The sequence below is a fragment of the Saccopteryx leptura genome, chromosome 9 (genome assembly GCF_036850995.1).
Source record: "Saccopteryx leptura isolate mSacLep1 chromosome 9, mSacLep1_pri_phased_curated, whole genome shotgun sequence".
NCBI classification, from domain to species: Eukaryota; Metazoa; Chordata; class Mammalia; order Chiroptera; family Emballonuridae; genus Saccopteryx; species Saccopteryx leptura.
In genome coordinates this window covers 89,118,194-89,137,316 of record NC_089511.1, presented here as the reverse complement: position 1 = coordinate 89,137,316, position 19,123 = coordinate 89,118,194, and the positions used below count along the sequence as shown (strand labels likewise).

General features: G+C 39.9%; 1 protein-coding gene across 1 annotated transcript in view; it reads left to right on the top strand.

Annotated features, from left to right (window-relative positions):
• The window catches only part of GLUD1 (glutamate dehydrogenase 1), a 49,678-nt gene that overhangs the window by 6,067 nt on the left and 24,488 nt on the right, over positions 1-19,123 (top strand). Inside the window, exons 2-4 of the mRNA XM_066349763.1 lie at positions 15,639-15,719; positions 16,678-16,733; positions 17,463-17,526. Of these exons, the coding sequence (XP_066205860.1) occupies positions 15,639-15,719; positions 16,678-16,733; positions 17,463-17,526 (201 nt within the window). The remainder of the gene's footprint in view (positions 1-15,638; positions 15,720-16,677; positions 16,734-17,462; positions 17,527-19,123) is intronic.

Genomic DNA, 19,123 nt, shown 5'->3' with positions numbered 1-19,123 from the left:
ACAAGTCATGCTTTCAACACAGTGATTCCTGACACTTTGGATCATTTGAAATTTGTTAAAAGCATAGAGGACTGACCTACCTTCTTCCCAGAAAATAAATGCATGTTCAAACAACTGCATATAAAAGTCATTCATAGGCCCTGGGCGGTAGTCAGTTGGTTAGAGCATCACCCCAATAGGCCAAGGTTGTGGGTTCAGTCTCTAATTGGGGCACATACAAGAAGCAACCAATGAGTGCATGAATAAGTAGAACAACAAATTGATATTTCTCTTTACCCCCCTACTTCCTCTCTCTCACTAACATCAGTAAATAAAAAAATTCTTTAATTAAAAAAAACCACTTGTTCATAGATATCTTCAGAGGCCCAATTATTCTAATTATATACTTAGTTAATGAAATAACATTTTAAAGAGAGTTTTTCATTGAACTAGCTTTGAAGAGCTTTGGTATTTAACAGTTTAATGTATAGCCAGAACAACACATTTCTCTACGAAAGTCTTATTACAGGTATCTTTAAGGGTTTTCAATGAAATAATTTTTAAGTGGCTTTCTTCTGAGTAACTCTTAAAAACTAAGAAAAGTCTTTGTTTATCGAGAATTGCTATTATTTTTTTGATTATTCCTGGAGAAAGACTGAGGCCTAATTTTTGTGAATCACTCTTGGCTAGAGGAAAATGTGAACATGACACAAGTGGAGGTGGTAACGGTTGTCAGTAATGTGGTCCCTTTTGCCTTTCACCATTATCACAGATATGTCAATACAGGCCTTTTAAATAAAAGCATATTGGGCCTTAGGATTTACATGAACTTTTTTTCATCTCTTGCCAAGAGAGAAACAGCAAAGGAATGATCAAGGGTAAAAGTACCCATATTGGGGATTTACTGAATAAGGACTATGTTCATTACGAACTGTAGACTATATCCCAGATAAATCAGTTTTTCCATTATGTGGGGTTCTTTTCCTTGTAGGCAGCAGTTTTAAACTTTTTGTTTAAAGAATATTCTGTAGTTCATGGGGATTTCTGATAACAAACATGTTTATTACATGTCTGTTCATTGCCTTCTCTGTGTCAGGTACCATGTTCTTTGCTGGTGAACTAACTATCCATAAGAGAAATTTTTTTAAATGATTTTTGTTTTGTTTTTTTTTTAAATGTTTTTTCACTGGTTTCTCCAAAATAGAGCAAGATCCAAAATCTCTTCTTCCCTAAATCATTCTCCATTTGCTTTAAGCTCAGTATGTTTTTTTCTACCTTTTCCTTTAGCAGAAACTATCAATAAATGATGAATTGAAAACACACCAAACAATGTGTTGCTGTAAGAGGAGCTGAAAGAATATACCAGGGAGAGAATGTCTTGATCTGGAAGTAGGGAGGACCAGATAGACATTGAGTAGGGAAAGGTCATTTAAGAAAGAGATGTAGAGGGGTAGCTTCATCCCAGGCAGGAGGTGGTGCTGTGGGATGGGACCATGGGGACAGACAATGTTTGTTAATAGTGAGAAGTAAGGCTTTGTAACATAATAAATGTTTATTTTGTCTCTTGGGCTGCCCTTACCTCCTTCCTAACACAAAGGGCCTAATATCCTTGTAAATCCTGAGTGAGAGGGATGCTAGAAGCATCTTTTGTTCCAATATTTGGTCTTTGACACCAGTTCCTAACGCAGAGCTCCTAAAACCCTTGTGATTTCCTGGGTAAAGGGAACATTTCTTACTCTAATGAGGCAACTCTGGGTGGGCTCCTGGATAGCTTCAAGATGGCAATGGCCACCAGAAAGATGAATCCATGATTGCAGCTCTACCTTCTATCCTCCAGGGAGGGGAGAGGAGCTGGAGACTGAGTAACATAATCCATCATGCCTGTGTGGTGGAGCCTTCATAAAAACGCCCAAACTTCTGGGTTTGAAGAGCTTCCCAGTAGGCATTTATGTATCAGCGGGATGGTGTACCCCAACTTCTCAGGGACAGGACCTCCTATATTCAGGACCCTTACAATAAACCAGTAAAACAAGTAAAGTGGTTCCCTGAGTTCTGTGAGCCATTATAGCAAATTATCAAACCTGAGGAAGGGGTTGTGGGAGCCTCCAATCTAAAGCCAAGTTGGATAGAAGTGTGAGTACCTGCACATTCAATAGTTGTAACTGAAATGGGAGGAGTCTTGTGGGACTGAGCCCTCAGCCTGTGGAATATACACTAATTCTGGGTAGTCAGTGTCAGAATTGAATTAAATTACAGCACACCCAGTTGGAGTTCACAAAGAACTGGAGAATTGCTTGGCGTCAGAAATGTGTGAGCAGAAAGTTTTCCTTTGAAGTTTGTTGGATAGGAAATGATAAACCTAGGAGGCACAGAAAGCTAGGCAGTGGCGAAACTGGGATTGAAGTGATAGGTAGTATCAGAGGAAATGAAAAGTAAAGGACAGATAAAACATTTTAGAAAAACGATAGTATTACCTAGCAGATAGGAGATATACATGGATTGAAGAGAAGAGTCAAAGATATCTCAAATTTCTAGCCTGAGACATAAGTAGGAAAAATGGTGGTATCAGGGACAGAAAAGTGTTATTAGGAAAGATTTGTTTTGAACATAAAGGAAATGCAGTTTAAAGTGATCCTTAGGAACATTGGAAATACAAGCATATATTTTTTCAGTCTTAACCCTTGCAAAATACTGTTGCTGTCTGTGGTGCCTGTCCATACCTTGTCTCCTGTCACCCTATAATTCTTTTTTTTTAATCCTTATTTATTTGTTTATTTATTTATTTATTTTTGACATACAGATAGGGACAGACAGGAAGGGAGAGAGATGAGAAGCATCAATTCTTCATTGTAGCTCCTTAGTTGTTCAGTGATTTCTTTCTCATATGTGCCTTGTGGGGGAGGGGGGTTGGCTCCAGCAGAGCAAGTGACCCTTTTGCTCAAGCCAGTGACCTTTGAGCTCAAGCCAGCGACCATGGGCTCATGTCTATGATCCCATTCTCAAGCCAGCAACCCCTCACTCAAATTGGTAAGCCCACGCTCAAGCTGCATGAGCCCGCACTCGAGCCGGTAACCTCGGGGTTTCAAACCTGGATCCTCCGTGTCCCAGTCCAATGCTTTATCCACTGTGCCACCACCTGGGCAGGCTCCCTATAATCTTTTCCACTCTTAAGATCCATCTCAAATACCAGCTTGACTTGTGAATAATTTATATTAAACTGGATATCTGAAATTTCGAGCCTTTATCCCTTTGAACTTTTTTTATAGCAAGTTACTTGTTACCTTTTGCTAAATGTTTTCCAACTTCATTCATATTCATCAGTTTAAATAGCATTGTTTCCAAGACCTAGTTAGTATGAAGATGTGACTGAGTTTCCTGTTAGAATTATCGGAATAAGGAATCTACTAAAAATTAACAAGATCTCCTCTTTAGAGGGAGGGGTTGAGGAAGGGGGATAAAGAGGGACAAATATACCGTGACAGAAAATGATTTGACTTTGGGTGATGGGCATAATCAACAGTTCAAATGCTATAGAGATATTTACCTGAAACCTATGTACTCTTATTGATCAATGTCACCCCATTAAATTTAATTTTCTAAATTAAAAAAAAATCCCTTTCTTTAAATGCATATTCTTTATTGCATTCACTGGATAGTAAGTTAAATACCTAAACACAAAGCAAAGCTATATATTCTATAGAAATGTATGTACAGAAATGCAGGGAAATAATTTGGAAGGATACATATATACATTTAAGTTGCTAAGAATGGTCACCTCAATGGAGAAGACTGAGATCACAAGTAGTCATCAGGGGAGCCTTTAGCTCTTTCTGTAGTTAAATTTTGATGAAAACATACCTATGTGTTATATCATTTTAATGAAAAGAAGGAATAAATATTTTCTATTTTATTTTTCAAATATCAGTTAAAAATCTGTTTTCCAGAAAACTTGTTTGTCTCTTCAAATTGTTTAAAATAAAGATTTTGACGAGAATGGGTTGAAACACTTAAGTGTTTGTTTCCCCGTGTTTTTAAACAGCAGCATGTGGTTACCATGGAAAACAATGAAAGTGCGTGATTGGCACGCTCCAGTGCTAACTGTGCCTTCCCCCAGCTGAATGAGTTATCTGAGACTCCTAGCATTTTACATGGTCATTACTTGATGAGTACTAGTTCCTCACTGTTTCTTTCCCTCCGCTCATTTTTAATTAACTTGTGCTGTCCTATTACGAGTTAGGAAATTTTATTACTATTAAGTGAGAAAATAGATTCTACTAAGTAAATGGCAAGAGTGTTACTGTGTGAATTTTTAAGGGTTCTAAGGCTTTTCTGAGAATTCTATTCTTGTGGTAGAACCCTTGATTACTGAATAGTTTCTGAAAAATGAGAGAATACAGTTGGAAATTGAATATCTGATGAATAAATCAAACCCTATTAAAATATACAAGGTCAGCCCTGGCTAGGGTGCTCAGCTTACTGGAGCATCGTCCAGATACACCAAGGTTGCGGGTTGGATCCCTGGTCAGGGCACAGACAAGAATCAACCAGTGACTGCATGGATAAGTAGAACAACAAATCGATATCTCCCTCCCCCTCCTTCACTTCCTCTCTGTCTAAAACCAATAAATAAAACAAAATACAGGTTCATGTAATTGTAAAAACCATTTGAATTTTCATCATAAGAAACAATGGTGACTTTTAGTCTCTAGGAACTTTTTTGTATGTTTCTAGTTTTGAGTCAACTAGCAAAAGGAAAGCATTTCAAGCAAATTCAAGTTGTGGTTTTCACATACTCTTTTTCAGGCTGTGTGTTTGTTTCATCACTATAGCAACTTAAGCTAGTTTTTTTGTTTGTTTGTTTGTTTTGTTTGTTTTTGTATTTTTCTGAGGTTGGAAACGGGGAGGCAGTCAGACAGACTCCCGCATGCGCCCTACCAGGATCCACCTGGCACACCCACCAGGGGGCGATGCTCTGCCCATCTGGGGCGTAGCTCTGCCACAATCAGAGCCACTTTAGCACCTGAGGCAGAGGCCACAGAGCCATCCTCAGCGCCTGGGCCAACTTTGCTCCAATGGAGCCTTGGCTGCGGGAGGGGAAGAGAGAAACAGAGAGGAAGGAGAGGAGGAGGGGTAGAGAAGCAGATGGGCACTTCTCCTGTGTGCCCTGGCCGGGAATCGAACCTGGGACTCCTGCACGCCAGGCTGATGCTCTACCACTGAGCCAACCGGCCAGGGCCAACTTAAGCTAGTTTTTAATCTTGACTTTACTCCTAGAAAAACTTAGTGTAACACCAACTGCTAGACTCTTAAAGATAGTAAGGAATATTTTTGGTAATTAAGTTAAACAGAAGAATGCTTTGTACTGTGTGTAGTTTGTAGATGTCTGCTTTTTATTAATGTTCTTTTGAAACATCTGGATACCAGTTAGCTCAAAATAGGTCGTTTCTCTCTTTTTTTTTTTCTTCTAATATCTGAAGCTGGAAACGGGGAGAGACAGTCAGACAGACTCCTGCATGCGCCCGACCGGGATCCACCCAGCACGCCCACCAGGGGCGATGCTCTGCCCACCAGGGGGCGATGCTGATGTGCCCTGGCCGGGAATCGAACCCGGGTCCCCCGCACGCCAGGCGACGCTCTACCGCTGAGCCAACCGGCCAGGGCCTAGGTCGTTTCTCTTGAGAATAAAAGGGATGCTTTCAAAGTTGTCATTGTAAATTGGGTACTTAATTCTATCACCAGCCCTTCTTCCAAATTTTACTGAGTTTGATGAATAATAAATATGGCCGTGGGTGGTGTTTCTTTGATTTCTCTGGTGAACTGAAAGCACAGATTACTCTGTGGGTCCATCAGAATGTGGTCCCAGACTTATTTCTAATGGTATCAGTCCTGTGGTCCACACCTGTGTAATCACCCCTTTCGCTTTCTAGGTTAGCCAGCTTTTCATTGAAAATATCTACCTCCGTTCTAATTTGCATTTCTTACACATGCCAGCACTGTTGTTCAGAGACTCAGTTGATTTCTTCCATAATGCTAGGGTCAACAAAGGCTAACAGTGCTCCAAGACTTTAGGATACAAGAAAGCCTTGGCCAGCTGGCTCAGTTGTAAAGTGTCGGCCTAGCGTGTGGAAGTGTCAGGTTCAATTCCAGCCCAGGGCACACAAGAGAAACACCCATCTGCTTCTCCACCCCTCCCCCTCTCCTTTCTCTCTCTCTTTCTCTCTTCCCCTCCCACAGCCAAGGCTCCATTGGGGCAAAGTTGGCCCGGGCACTGAGGATGACTTCATGGCCTCCACCTCAGGCGCTAGAATGGCTCTGGTTGCAACAGAGCGACGCCCCAGATGGGCAGAGCATCGCCCCCTGGTGGGCGTGCTGGGTGGATCCTGGTCGAGTGCATGCAGTAGTCTGTCTCTCTGCCTCTCCACTTCTCACTTCAGAAAAATACAAAAAAAAAGAAAGGAAATATAATTTACTTTTCTCCATTTCTAGAGACAATTTCTCTTCCTTCTAGTTTCTGTACCTGTGCTCCTAGTTGCTCTCTGTTTAGCCCTGCTCACCTTCAGCCTTCTCTACCACATTTACCATCCCACAGAAAAGGACGCAAGACTGCAAATATGATCCTTCATGGGGGTGGGGGGTTCCCAGCTCAGACTCTTAGTCTGAAGCCCTTTTCCATTTCTTTTTTTTTTTTTTTTTTTTTTAGAGAGAGAGACTAGTAAGGGAGAGAGATGATAAGCATCAACTCATAGTTATGATAAGCATCTTCTCATACGTGCCTTGAATGCCTTGACAGGACAGGGCCCCCAGCTGAGCCAGTGACCATGGAGTCATGTTGATGATCCTGCACTCAAGCTAGTAAGCCTGTATTCAAGCCAGATGAACCAGCGACCTTGGGCTTTTGAACCTGGGACCTCAGTGTCCCAGGTCAATCAGTGGTCTGCCCACTGTACCACCACTGGTCAGGCCCTCTTTATTTTATTGATTGATTTTTAGAGGGAGGAGGAGGAGGAGGAGGAGGAGCAGGAAACGTCAACTCATTGTTGCTTCTGTATGTGCCTTGACCAGGCAAGCCCGGGATTTTGAACTAGTGACCATAGTGCTCCAGGTTGACACTATCCACTGTGCCGCCACAGACCAAGCTGATCCTTCTTAATTAATTTTGATTGAAAACATTTTAAGGTTTTCTTGTTTTCTTGTATGTATGTAGATAGTATGTGTTATTTGGCCTTACTGAACAACTTTGTCTTCAAACTGAGTATTCTTGAAGTATTAGGTATCCAAAAATGCTAAATTTTCTCTTTCTTTCAGAACTTTGAAGTATGTGTCATATCCTATTGTCCCTCAGTACATCAGTTCTACTAATTTTTCCTAATCTACTGAATTTATAAATATAGTGGAGTATATCATTTTTTTTTATAGTCATAGTCTTAGTGTCCAGTAGAATGTGGTTAAGAATTTTCAGGTGACAGTATATTTTTAGTATTTATCTTTGGTTTCCAATCCCAGAGGAGGAAAAGCAACTAGCTTACCCTGCTGTGGGTAAGGCCTTTATTACTAGAGTTTGTTTTGTCTCAGGTATTGCTTACAGAGTATTTTATGGTACTTTGAGACTTTCTGTTTCTCAGATGAACAGTATAAGTAACCAACCATGTTTTTTAGCACAGTGTTTTTTGACTGTCAGTCTGCTGGAAATTTCATGCAGGTCCACAAAAGAGTTAACCACCCTGGTGTTGTATGAAGATTATAGACCCAGTGATATTTTTTTTTTTTTTTTTTTTTTACAGAGACAGAGAGTCAGAAAGAGGGATAGACAGGGACAGACAGACAGGAATGGAGAGATGAGAAGCTTCAATCATTAGTTTTTCGTTGCGCATTGCAACACCTTAATTGTTCATTGATTGCCTTCCCATACGTGCCTTGACCGCGGGCCTTCAGGAGACCAAGTAACCCCTTGCTCGAGCCAGCAACCTTGGGCTCAAGCTGGTGAGCTTTTGCTCAAACCAGATGAGGCCTCGCTCAAGCTGGAGACCTCGGAGTCTCGAACCTGAGTCTTCCGCATCCCAGTCCGACGCTCTATCCACTGTGCCACCACCCGGTCAGGCTAGACCCAGTGATCTTAGTCAAATTCGCTTATGCTCAGGGTGATTACCACCTATCAGCCTGTATCATCGATGAAAATACTATTGAGGTTGTCTTATATATCTTTGGAACTTGTAGGCTTGTTCAGCCTTTTGCACCATGTGGAGGATTTAACTAATCATGCACAATAGACAAAAAATCAGACAAACTTACGTAGCATTCATTGCATCATACATGTGGAGTCAGAAATCAAGCATCAGCTTGTAACATGTTGCACTGTTTATTCACAACAATATAAAACTTTATTTTTGTGTTTCTGTTTCTGGCCGGCTAGGTTATGCACAGGCTCTAACTCTCTAGTCCATTTTGTTTTTCATGTTTGTGCAAATAATGTTCAGACAAACTTATGTAGTGTTCAATGCGTTATACATGTAGTGGTCAGAAATCAAGTACCAGCTTGCATTGTAATGTACCATTGTGTGCAGTGGGATAAAACTTCATCTGTTGGTGTGTTTCCATTTCCAGCCCCCTCCCTCAGTAGTACATTTTTTACATGCTTGCACAAATCATTATGCATGTACTCACCTGTTCAGAATGTGTCCATATTATTTACAAATAAATTATTGTGTGTTTTAGTGTCATTGTGCTATGAATTTTAAACCCTGCATAATGGAAGAAAAACAACAACCAAACTTTTTAACCTTCTTCAAAAGTGAAAACAATAGTCCAAAGTAAAAGTAGTGATGACACTGAAAGTAGCCCCAGTACTTGTGCTTCAAGTTCAAAAGAAACAGTGAAAAAGAAATATGTTGATAATTTTGAAGGTACAACAGAATAAAAAAGAAAAGGAAACTTTGTTTAGGCAGTAAGATGAGTATTTAAAACCTGATTTCACTGTAGTACCTGGTAATGTATTATTGGCCATGGTCCTAGTGTATAGTATGTTCTGAAATTCTGTTAAATGATGCAATGAAACCTTCCAAACATATGCATTTGAAGCATAGCAATCATATTGAGAATCCACTGAATTTTTTTTTGAAAGGGTATACAACCAAATAAAAAGTCAGAAAATTCAAATGAAGAAAATGATGACTAGTGACAAATCACTGATTCAAGTGTCTTAATTAGCTGCCCTTCAATTATCGAAAATGTACAAATTGTTCACTCTTAGTGAAGAATTAGTAAAGCATTGCATTGTAGATGTCACTGGAAATTTTGGGTCTTTGAGCCACACAAAAACTTGAGGCTATGCCACTTTCAGACAATACCGTTAAAAGAAGAATTGTTGACACAGCTAACAATATTGAAGAGCAAGTTGTAGAGGGGATAAAGAAATTGAAATGTTTTGTCATTCAACTTGATGAATCACCTGACATGAGAGTAATCATGTTATTCTGCTTTGTTTTGTGAGTTTTATTGGTGATGAAGACTTAGGAAATAACATCTCTGCTCTCTTGTTCTACCTGGCTGAACCACGAGTTGAGAGATATTTAATGTTTCAAGTGGAGGGCTTAGACTGAGGAAAGTGCCTTGGAGCAAGTAATGATGGTGCTGCAAGCATGATTAGACATCCCTCAGGGGAAGCTGTGAAAACAGGACTTTGCACATCTAGAAATGTTGTCCCTGCACTATGTGATTCACCAGCAGCATTAAGTTGCAAAGAAACTTTTCCCAAACTTGACCATAGTGGTGATTGACACAGTGGAGATCATTAATGATATTCATAGCCAAGGTTTGAACTTGACTGTTCACTACACTATGTGAAAGCATGGATTCACAACACCAACATCTTCTCTATACCGAAGTGAGGTGACTATCACGAGGAATGGTTCTTTTATGCCTTTTTGAGCTGAGAGAAGTGAAACAGTTTCTGCAAGAGTGAAACTGCATCAGTAGAGCTTTTGCTGGATGAAGAATGGATGGCTAAGCTGGCATATATGGTGGATATATGTAGCCTCTTCAACAAACTAAATATTTCTTTCCAAGGGTTTAACACAAACATTATTACATCAAGAATTAAGATGGATACATTCAAAAAGAAACTTGTTCTTTGGGAAAGTCGCCTACAGGGAGAAAATGTAGAAATGTTTGTACTTTTCCAAGACTTTTTTTATTGCTGCAGACAGTGACTGGAAATTCACATTTAATATAGTAAGTCAACATTTAACAGTGCTAGTTCAAACTTTGACCATTATTACCTCAAAAATGAGAATCCCCATAAAGGTTACCTAGATCAATAACCCATTCATGGAAGATATCAACTCCTGCTCCCTTAGTCATTGTGAAAGAGAAACTGATAGATTTATCTTCTGATGTCACTCTGGTGTCCAAATAAAATGTAATCATTGTCACAGTTTTGGATATCTGAAAGAATATCCATCTCTTAGTTAAAAAGCTATTAAATTTTTCAAGATGTTTATTTTATTGATTTGAGAGAGAGAGAAAGAAAAACATCAATCTATTCCTATATGTGCCCTGAGCGGGGATTGAACCCACAACCTTCTGTGTTATGAGACAATGCTCTAATCAACAGAGCTATTCAGCCAGGGCAAAGCTATTTATTTTTTTATTTTTTTATTTTTTTTATTTTTTTTTTTTTTTACGGAGACAGAGTCAGAGTGAGGGATAGACAGGGACAGACAGGAACGGAGAGATGAGAAGCATCAATCAGTTTTTTGTTGCACATTGCGACACCTTAGTTGTTCATTGATTGCTTTCTCATATGTGCCTTGACCACGGGCCTTCAGCAGACCGAGTAACCCCTTGCTTGAGCCAGCGACCTTGGGTCCAAGCTGGTGATTTTTTGCTCAAACCAGATGAGCCCACACTCAAGCTGACAACCTCAGGGTCTCGAACCTGGGTCCTCTGCATCCCAGTCCGACGCTCTATCCACTGCGCCACCGCCTGGTCAGGCACTATTTAATTTTTAATTGTAGTTTCTGCTACCTGCTTGTGTGAGACGACTTCTTTGGCCCCATCACTAATAAAAACCAGACAAGAGAAACCGAAGTGGATGTCAATGCAGCGCTTCCTCTCTCAGAAACAAAACTTGGTATTCTTGCAAAGAAGCAACAGCAGGTTTCACACTAGCTTTACTTGAATTAAATATTGCTCTATAGCAATTTCAGTTGTATTCTATTAAAGATTTACTGTTCATCTGGTTGTTTTAGAGAATTTTATAGTATAATTAAAATATAATACACAAAACACTAATTTTTTTTTATTTCTACCTTAGCAGTCTCTGAAATAATTCTATGTTCACCCATCCTGAAGTGTAAAAAGGTTGAAAAGCATTGTTCTAGCATATCTGTCAACTTCCAGAAATGAAAATATTTATGTACCACTGATTGGTTAGAAAGTTAAAATGGAAACATGTTTCTTTAGCCCAGGCAGTACCACCTGCATTTGCTCTGGGCCCTGGCCACACACTTGTCTGCTCCAGGTCTTGTTCCCCTTTCCTGATAGCCGCTCCCTCACAGTTGGTTATTGGAAGCTCTTCATTGGTCCATAGCCTGCAGAAAAATGCCTGTTGTATGAGGTAGCTTATGTGGTGCCAATTCAGTCTTGCAGATGAACTCTTAATGGGTGTGGCTAGGAAAGAAAATTTTAATGTACAAACCAGAATTCCTGGGTTCTAGCCAGTGGAAACATGTTTCTTGGTATGCATGCAGTTTCTGACTCATCATTCTAGGACTTTGACATTTTATTTACACCCTTTTGTAGAAGGAGGGGTCTACTTTCTAGTTTCTAATTAACAACTCTGTCTAGAAGACACATTTCAGGCCCTGGCCAGTCGGCTCAACAGTAGAGCATTGGCCTGGCGTGTGGAAGTCCTGGGTTCGATTCCTGGCCAGGGCACACAGGAGAAGCGCCCATCTGCTTCTCCACCCCTCCCCCTCTCCTTCCTCTCTGTCTCTCTCTTCCCCTCCCGCAGCCAAGGCTCCATTGGAGCAAAGTTGGCCCGGGCACTGAGGATGGCTCCATGGCCTCCGCCTCAGGCACTGGAATGGCTCTGATTGCAGCAGAGCAATGCCCAGATGGGCAGAGCATGTAGTGGGTGGGCATGCCGGGTGGATCCTGGTCAGGCGCATGTGGGAGTCTGTCTGTCTGCCTCCCCTCCACCCCCACATTTCTCACTCTGGAAAAATACAAAAAAAAAGTACACATTTCACCTGCTACCCCCAAATTGAGCATTCTTATGAAAACCTTTGTAACCCAAGGTGGCATAAATCAAAGAAGCAGTCATCTTTATCTTATATGGAAAAAAATTTTAGTATTCCCAGACCCCCCAAAAATAACAACCAAACAACACATAAAACCTAAAACAACATTGGTACAGTAAAAGCAGTACACTGTCGCTCCTGCTGCATGCTACCTCTGTAAAGGCTCATTGCAAAACAAACGCTGAGCACTAGTTTCTGTTTTTCATCAAAATGAATATCTCTTTAGATTTCTTTCAGTTAGCATAAACAGGTATTGATGTAGGTCTTTCATAAAGTGAAATGGAAGGGGTACTTGTAATACTAGGATTGCTATCTGATTTATGAGTAGTACTATTTCAAGACATTTTTTAGTTTCCTGTTGAATGTATTAATTAAAAGCACTAAGGGAAAGTAACTTTCTCCCCCACTTAAGAAAGGAAGGAAATTAATATAATTTAGTGGCAACTTTCATGGTCTCTAAAAAGTGATGAAAAATGTGCTTTATGTGTAATAGGAATACTAATTAATAGTAAACTATTTTACTATCCCCATGAATTTATCTTGAGAAATAAGGAAATCAAGGTTCATTAAGTTGTTTAAAGTCCGAACAGGTTAGACTTTTTAAAAATATGCACTTGCCATTACTTTGTAGTATGTGTAAGTAGCAGTCTAATAGTTGGAATTGAAGTATTGTCTCTCACATTGTCTCCTACAACCAGTGTTTGTGCCTCCCCAGTGAGCAAGTGCAGACACCCACAGCAGGTGCTACTGGTCTGGGCTCACCGGTTAGGAAATGCTGGACATTGCATCCAACCCATGTCTCTGTCCTAACACAATTTTCATATTTTAGTTTAAAGATACAAACACTTGGTCTTAATTTTACTTACAGATTTTATTTTGTTTTTGTCTGGAGTACTTTTTAGGTCCCAGTCCTTTTGCTTTTTAATATTTTTTCATTCTTTCTATGTATGGACACTTATGGTGAATTATGTATATTAAAATTTAGTGATCCTGACTAGTGGTGGTGCAGTGGATAGAGCATTGACATGGGATGCTGAGGCCCAGGTTCAAAACCCTGTGGTCACCAGCTTGCACACAGGGTCATCAGCATGATCCCAAGGTCGCTGGCATGAGCAAGGCGTCACTGGCTCAGCTTGAGCCCCACCTTTGGTCAAGGCATGTATGAGAAGCAATCAATGAACAACTAAAGTACTGTAATTATATGAGTTGATGCTTCTCAGTTCTCTCATTTCCTGTCTCTCTCTCTCTGCAAAAAAAATAGTGGTCATAGCTTTTCTCTTTCCACCTTAAGTTTTTTTTGTTCTTTTTTTTTTTTTTTTTTTTTTTTTTACAGAGACAGAGTCAGAGAGTGGTACAGACAAGAAGGGAGAGACAAAAAACATCAATTCTTCGTTGCAGCTCCTTAGTTGTTCAATGATTGATTTCTCATATGTGCCTTGACCAGGGGGGGCTACAGCAGAGAGAGTGACCTCTTGCTCAAGCCAGCGACCCCTTGCTCAAGCTGGTGATCGCACACTCAAGCCGCATGAACCCACGACCTTGGGACCCCTTGCTCAAGCCAGCATCCTTGGGGTTTCGAACCTAGGTCCTCTTTGTCCCAGTCCAACGCTTTATTCACTGTGCCATCGCCTAGTCAGGCTCCACCTTAAGTTTTAAGAGTCAGGAGATATTCATATACTATTCAGCATGTCTTTTTGAGTGCCTGATGTTTGCCATTTTCTGTATTAGGCACCAGGAATTAAAGCAGTAAACAAAAACAGTTTGTCTTCATGGGAAAGCCAGATGGTAAACAAATATATAATGAAATGAGTGGTAAAACAGTAAGGTAGAAGGGGCTAGAAAAGTGAGGATGAGGAAGGGGTGCTGTTTTAATTAGGGAGTGCTCCTTGGAATGAAGAATATTTTTAACAGGGACCCAAGAGAACTAGGGAAGGAAGTGAGCTGTACACAATTTGCTATTTGCTAAAAAATAATAATACACATGTTATTTCTCATTCTTAAAATTTTAATAAATTTATTTCACAAATATTCTAAGACCCACTATATATAAGATATATAGTTCTAAGAGGTTACTCTTTCTAAATATAATTACTTTATTTTTCCACTAGTCCAAACAAATGTGTTCAGCTTCAGAATTTGTTCTTTATGATCATATACACAAAAGATAAAAACCTCTTAAAACATTATTTACGTATAGATGTTTTCTGAAACATAAGAAACTAGCTTTTTAAAATGACTAGGAAACTTTTCTCAAACTGCCAGTTCATTAGATAGTGTATATTTCTATCTGAAAACTTTTCTCTCCAGAATTCTTTGAGATGTGCCTGGGTCCCCCATTTCTTGTGACTCTCAATGGAAGTTGTACCCACCTTTATCCAGATAACCCTTCATCACATACAAGCACACACAGTATTAGGGTATAGTCATACAGCACCCTCACATAGGCCTTCTTCCTTAGGGTCAAGAAGCAGGGGACTATGGAGTACACACATGTCTTAACCCTGCAAAACTCAGAAGGGTGATTTACCAAGATTCCTAAAGCCAAAGTAATGGGCATGCCTAGTTTCTCTGTGTCCCCTCTACCAAACACCCACACTTCTAAATACAGGGGCATTAAGACAGAGCTGCCTATCTGCTTGGCCACCTCCCATCCTTGCAGAAATTGAAAAGAATTGCTCATCCCAGGAAAGAGAGATTACTTTCTCAACTTTCTCATTTATTGATTGAAAGAGGCTAGCAGTGAGTAAGGGAATAACATAACAGGTTAGGCTCTCTGAGTATAACCATTTGAAGCTAAAACCTCTGTTTAGACATCTGATCTGCAAGTTGAATCTGTTGAACCTGTTATAACTATCCATTTGCCCATATCTGTATGTTATCAGAAAGCAAAATCCTTGAACTTTCTACCAAATTAGCCAAACCAAAATGAAAAAGAGAGTTTTGCTGAATTAGTTGCCTTCCTAAAGTGTAAAAAACCTTCAGTTGAAGGTAAATTTTTTGTGAAATAGTTATTTCTCACTGGGCTGTAAGTCCCTAAAGAACAGGACTATATGATGCTCTTAGTAGCTATTCCTGCCAGAACACAAAAACCTGACTTCAACCCAGGCCTTTTCTCTCAGCTGTCATAGTACTTAAAATTACAGTGAGTGCCCATCCTGTAGCTCTTTCTCGGGGTCTACTTAGCAGCTTTTCCTTTTGACTTTTCCTACTAACTTTTCATCATAAGCTACATCAAGTGTTCTTAGAAAATGTAATAATTGAGGCCATTTCCAATCTGTAGATTTTTTTACTCTGTCAGAAGGATGTTCTACATACACCCTCTCCTATCTCACCCTCTCCTTCTGCCTTCAACACTACCAGGTATTCGTTACAGCATGGATGTGAGTGTCGATGAAGTGAAAGCGTTGGCCTCTCTGATGACGTACAAGTGTGCAGTGGTTGGTAAGTGACCTCTGTTGTTACCTAACAAGAACTCTGGGGAAATATGTTTATGTACAAGGTTACTCTTAAGATGTTAGAGAAATAGACTTTATCAGAACTGATTCTTTGTTATTCTTTCACAGTTTAAAGCTTACATCATTTTTCAGTTAGTCTTAAGATTTAGTCTTTTTTTAAATGGCGAACTTGTTATAGTCACTTAGTGAATTTTCTTTAAGTGAAGACCTTTAAGTCTCTTTCCATATACTGTACATAAGACCAAATCCTAGTAGAAGGAAAATAAATAGGCTGTTTACTTTCCAAAGTAGTAAAGCACAGTGATTAAATATGCATTGTGGCCCTGACCGGTTGGCTCAGTGGTAGAACAGCGGCCCGGCGTGTGGAAGTCTCGGGTTTGACTCTTGGTCAGGGCACAGAAGAGAAGCACCCGTCTGCTTCTCTACTTCTCTCTCTCTCTCTCTCTCTCTCTCTCTTTCCCTCTCTTTCCCTCCCCTCCTGCAACCATGGCTTCATTAGAGCAAGTTGGCCCTAGGCACTGAGTATGGCTCCATGGCCTCTGCCTCAAGTGCTAAAAAGTAGCTCCCGTTGCTACGGGGCAAGGGCCCCAGATGGGCAGAGCATCGTCGCCTAGTGGGCTTTCCGGGTGGATCTCGGTTTGGCGCATGCAGGAGTCTGTCTCTGCCTCCCCTCCTCCCACTAAATTAAAAAAAAATGCGCATGCACACACACACACACACACACACACACACATATGCATTATAACTTGCTAGGCTTATAATTTCTGTTCACTAGAATTTTAAAGTACAATATTTTTGAAGACATGAATATGGGTTTATTGCTTGAATTTTCTGAAATTAAAACTGAAGGCATCACATATTTGGAATATTGCGAAGTATTGCAAAGTGCTTTTTAATTTTGTTATGCTTTATGTGGAATAACAACTTTCAGCTGTCTATTTCAGATGTGCCATTTGGGGGTGCCAAAGCTGGTGTTAAAATCAATCCCAAGAACTATACTGTAAGTATCCAAGTGACATTTGTGTGCGTGGTGCAGTTATAAAGGACTTGGCATTCCTAGGTGTCTGTGTGTTCCCCGGACCAGTGAGATTAATGTCTTTTTTTGCTTTCAAAAGGAATGGAAAAACAAGTAAATAATTAACTCATTTATTAAGTGTTTGCCATATAAAAGGTCACCCGCTTAACATCAGTGTCCTTTCATTTTCTTATTTGGTTAAAAGGTAATATTTTTAGAACTTACATTCATGTTGATAAATTTCTATAATCTGAGGTTTTTGTATCAGGATCTCAAGATTCTAGTGACAAATAACTAATCTGGTAAACATCTTATTTTTTATGTTGTCAGTTCCAAGATAATAAGCTAGTTGTTACTGTGTTTCATAGTACCAAATTAACATCTGTACGAACCTAAAAAAGTATATATATGATTTTATTCTTTTAAAAATGTGCCTTTTTAAATGAAAATATACCAAAAGGGATTGTTCATAGGGTTTTATATTAATAAAGAGCAGGAACTGGGATGTAAGCCCTAGTTCTACTCTGTTGTTTGTATAACCTAATTTCTGATCTTTCATTTTCTTATCTTTAAAATGGAAATGCCTGCTTTATGAGTTGTTCTCAGAAGAAGATATATGAAATGTCCTGTATAGAAAATATGATACAACTATTTTCTCTACCAGTGGCTTTTCTGTCAGTTTTTCCATTGTTTTTATTTTTATTTTTTTTACAGGATAACGAGTTGGAAAAGATCACAAGGAGATTCACTATGGAACTGGCAAAGAAGGGCTTTATTGGTATGTTTTGCCATGTAGGTTTCCACATAGAATAGGACCATCTAAAACAGGGGTCCCCAAACTACAGCCCGCGGGCCGCATGTGGCCCCCTGAGGCCATTTATCCGGCCCCCACCGCACTTCTGGAAGGGACACCTCTTTCACTGGTGGTCAGTGAGAGGAGCATAGTTCCCATTGAAATACTGGTCAGTTTGTTGATTTAAATTTACTTGTTCTTTAATTTAAATATTGTATTTGTTCCCATTTTGTTTTTTTACTTTAAAATAAGATATGTGCAGTGTGCATAGGGATTTGTTCATAGTTTTTTTTATAGTCCAGCCCTCCAACGGTCTGAGGGACAGTGAACTGGCTCCGTGTGTAAAAAGTTTGGGGACCCCTGATCTAAAAAGTAATGGTACTAATGTGAACCCCTGCTTCTATTTCACACGCATGAATAGAGCTGCCCTTTTCACTTTGAGAAACTGGGTTCTGTGATAAACATGTTGAGATGCCTAGGCCTGTTTATGACACATCGCTAATAGAAAAGTTGAGGTTCCCATTGTGCAATGTGGACCGAGAGAGGTCATTTCCACCTCTTCTCCTTGCACAGAGTAAAAGCTTTTGGTCACTATAGCAGCATTGCACCATCTCTGTTTGACTTCCAGAAAGACCAAGGCCATACTTTCAGGATCTAAATAATACCTGTATTGTGAACATTTTTCAGTATGTAAAAGCAGTTTTACAGCAATGATCCTGTTGTCCTGATAGCAGTGAGAAGCCTTTGCTTTCAAAGTAGTGAGCACAGGCAGAGAGGCGGGAGGCTCAGCCAACTGCTCACTCAGAATCACTGATGGTTCTGAGGATTCCCGAGGTTTTCACTGTTTGTTACTAGGGGCTTTTGCCAGACTAAATTTTTGAAGGTACTACTCTTTGTTTGGTTGATGTTTTTGTATCATACAAATTATTATTCGTGTCATATCTTTTTATTTTGTGAGATAGAAATATTCTTATCCTTTCTGTGATATATGAATATTATCAATCTCTTTTTCTATTTATTTTTTTTTTGTGACAGAGAAAGAGAGGGACAGATAGAGACCAGACTGGAAGGGAGAGAGATGAGAAGCATTAATTCTTCGTTGTGGCTCCTTATTCACTGATTGCTTTCTCATATATGCCTTGACCGGGGAGGGGGCTACAGCAGAGCAAGTGACCCTTTGCTCAAGCTAGTGAGCCTCCACTCAAGCCGGATGAGCCCATGCTCAAACCAGCAATGTCGGGGTTTCAAACCTGGGTCCTCTGCATCCCAGTCTGACGCTCCATCCACTGTGCCACCACCTAGTCAAGCTCAATCTTTAATAGACTGTTTATCTTTTCAACATAGCTAAACATAGGAAAGATCTACTTTTCCTTTTCCTGCCCCTATGTATGTGTTGTTGTTTTTTAAGATTTTATTTATTAATTTTCGAGAAAGAGAAAGAGACAGAGGAGCAGTAGGCATCAACTCGTAGTAGTTGCTTCTCGAGTAGTATGTGCCTTGACTGGCAAGCCCAGGGTTTCGAACCGGCAACCTCAGCATTCCAGGTCAATGTTTTATCCACTGCACCACCACAAAGTACAGT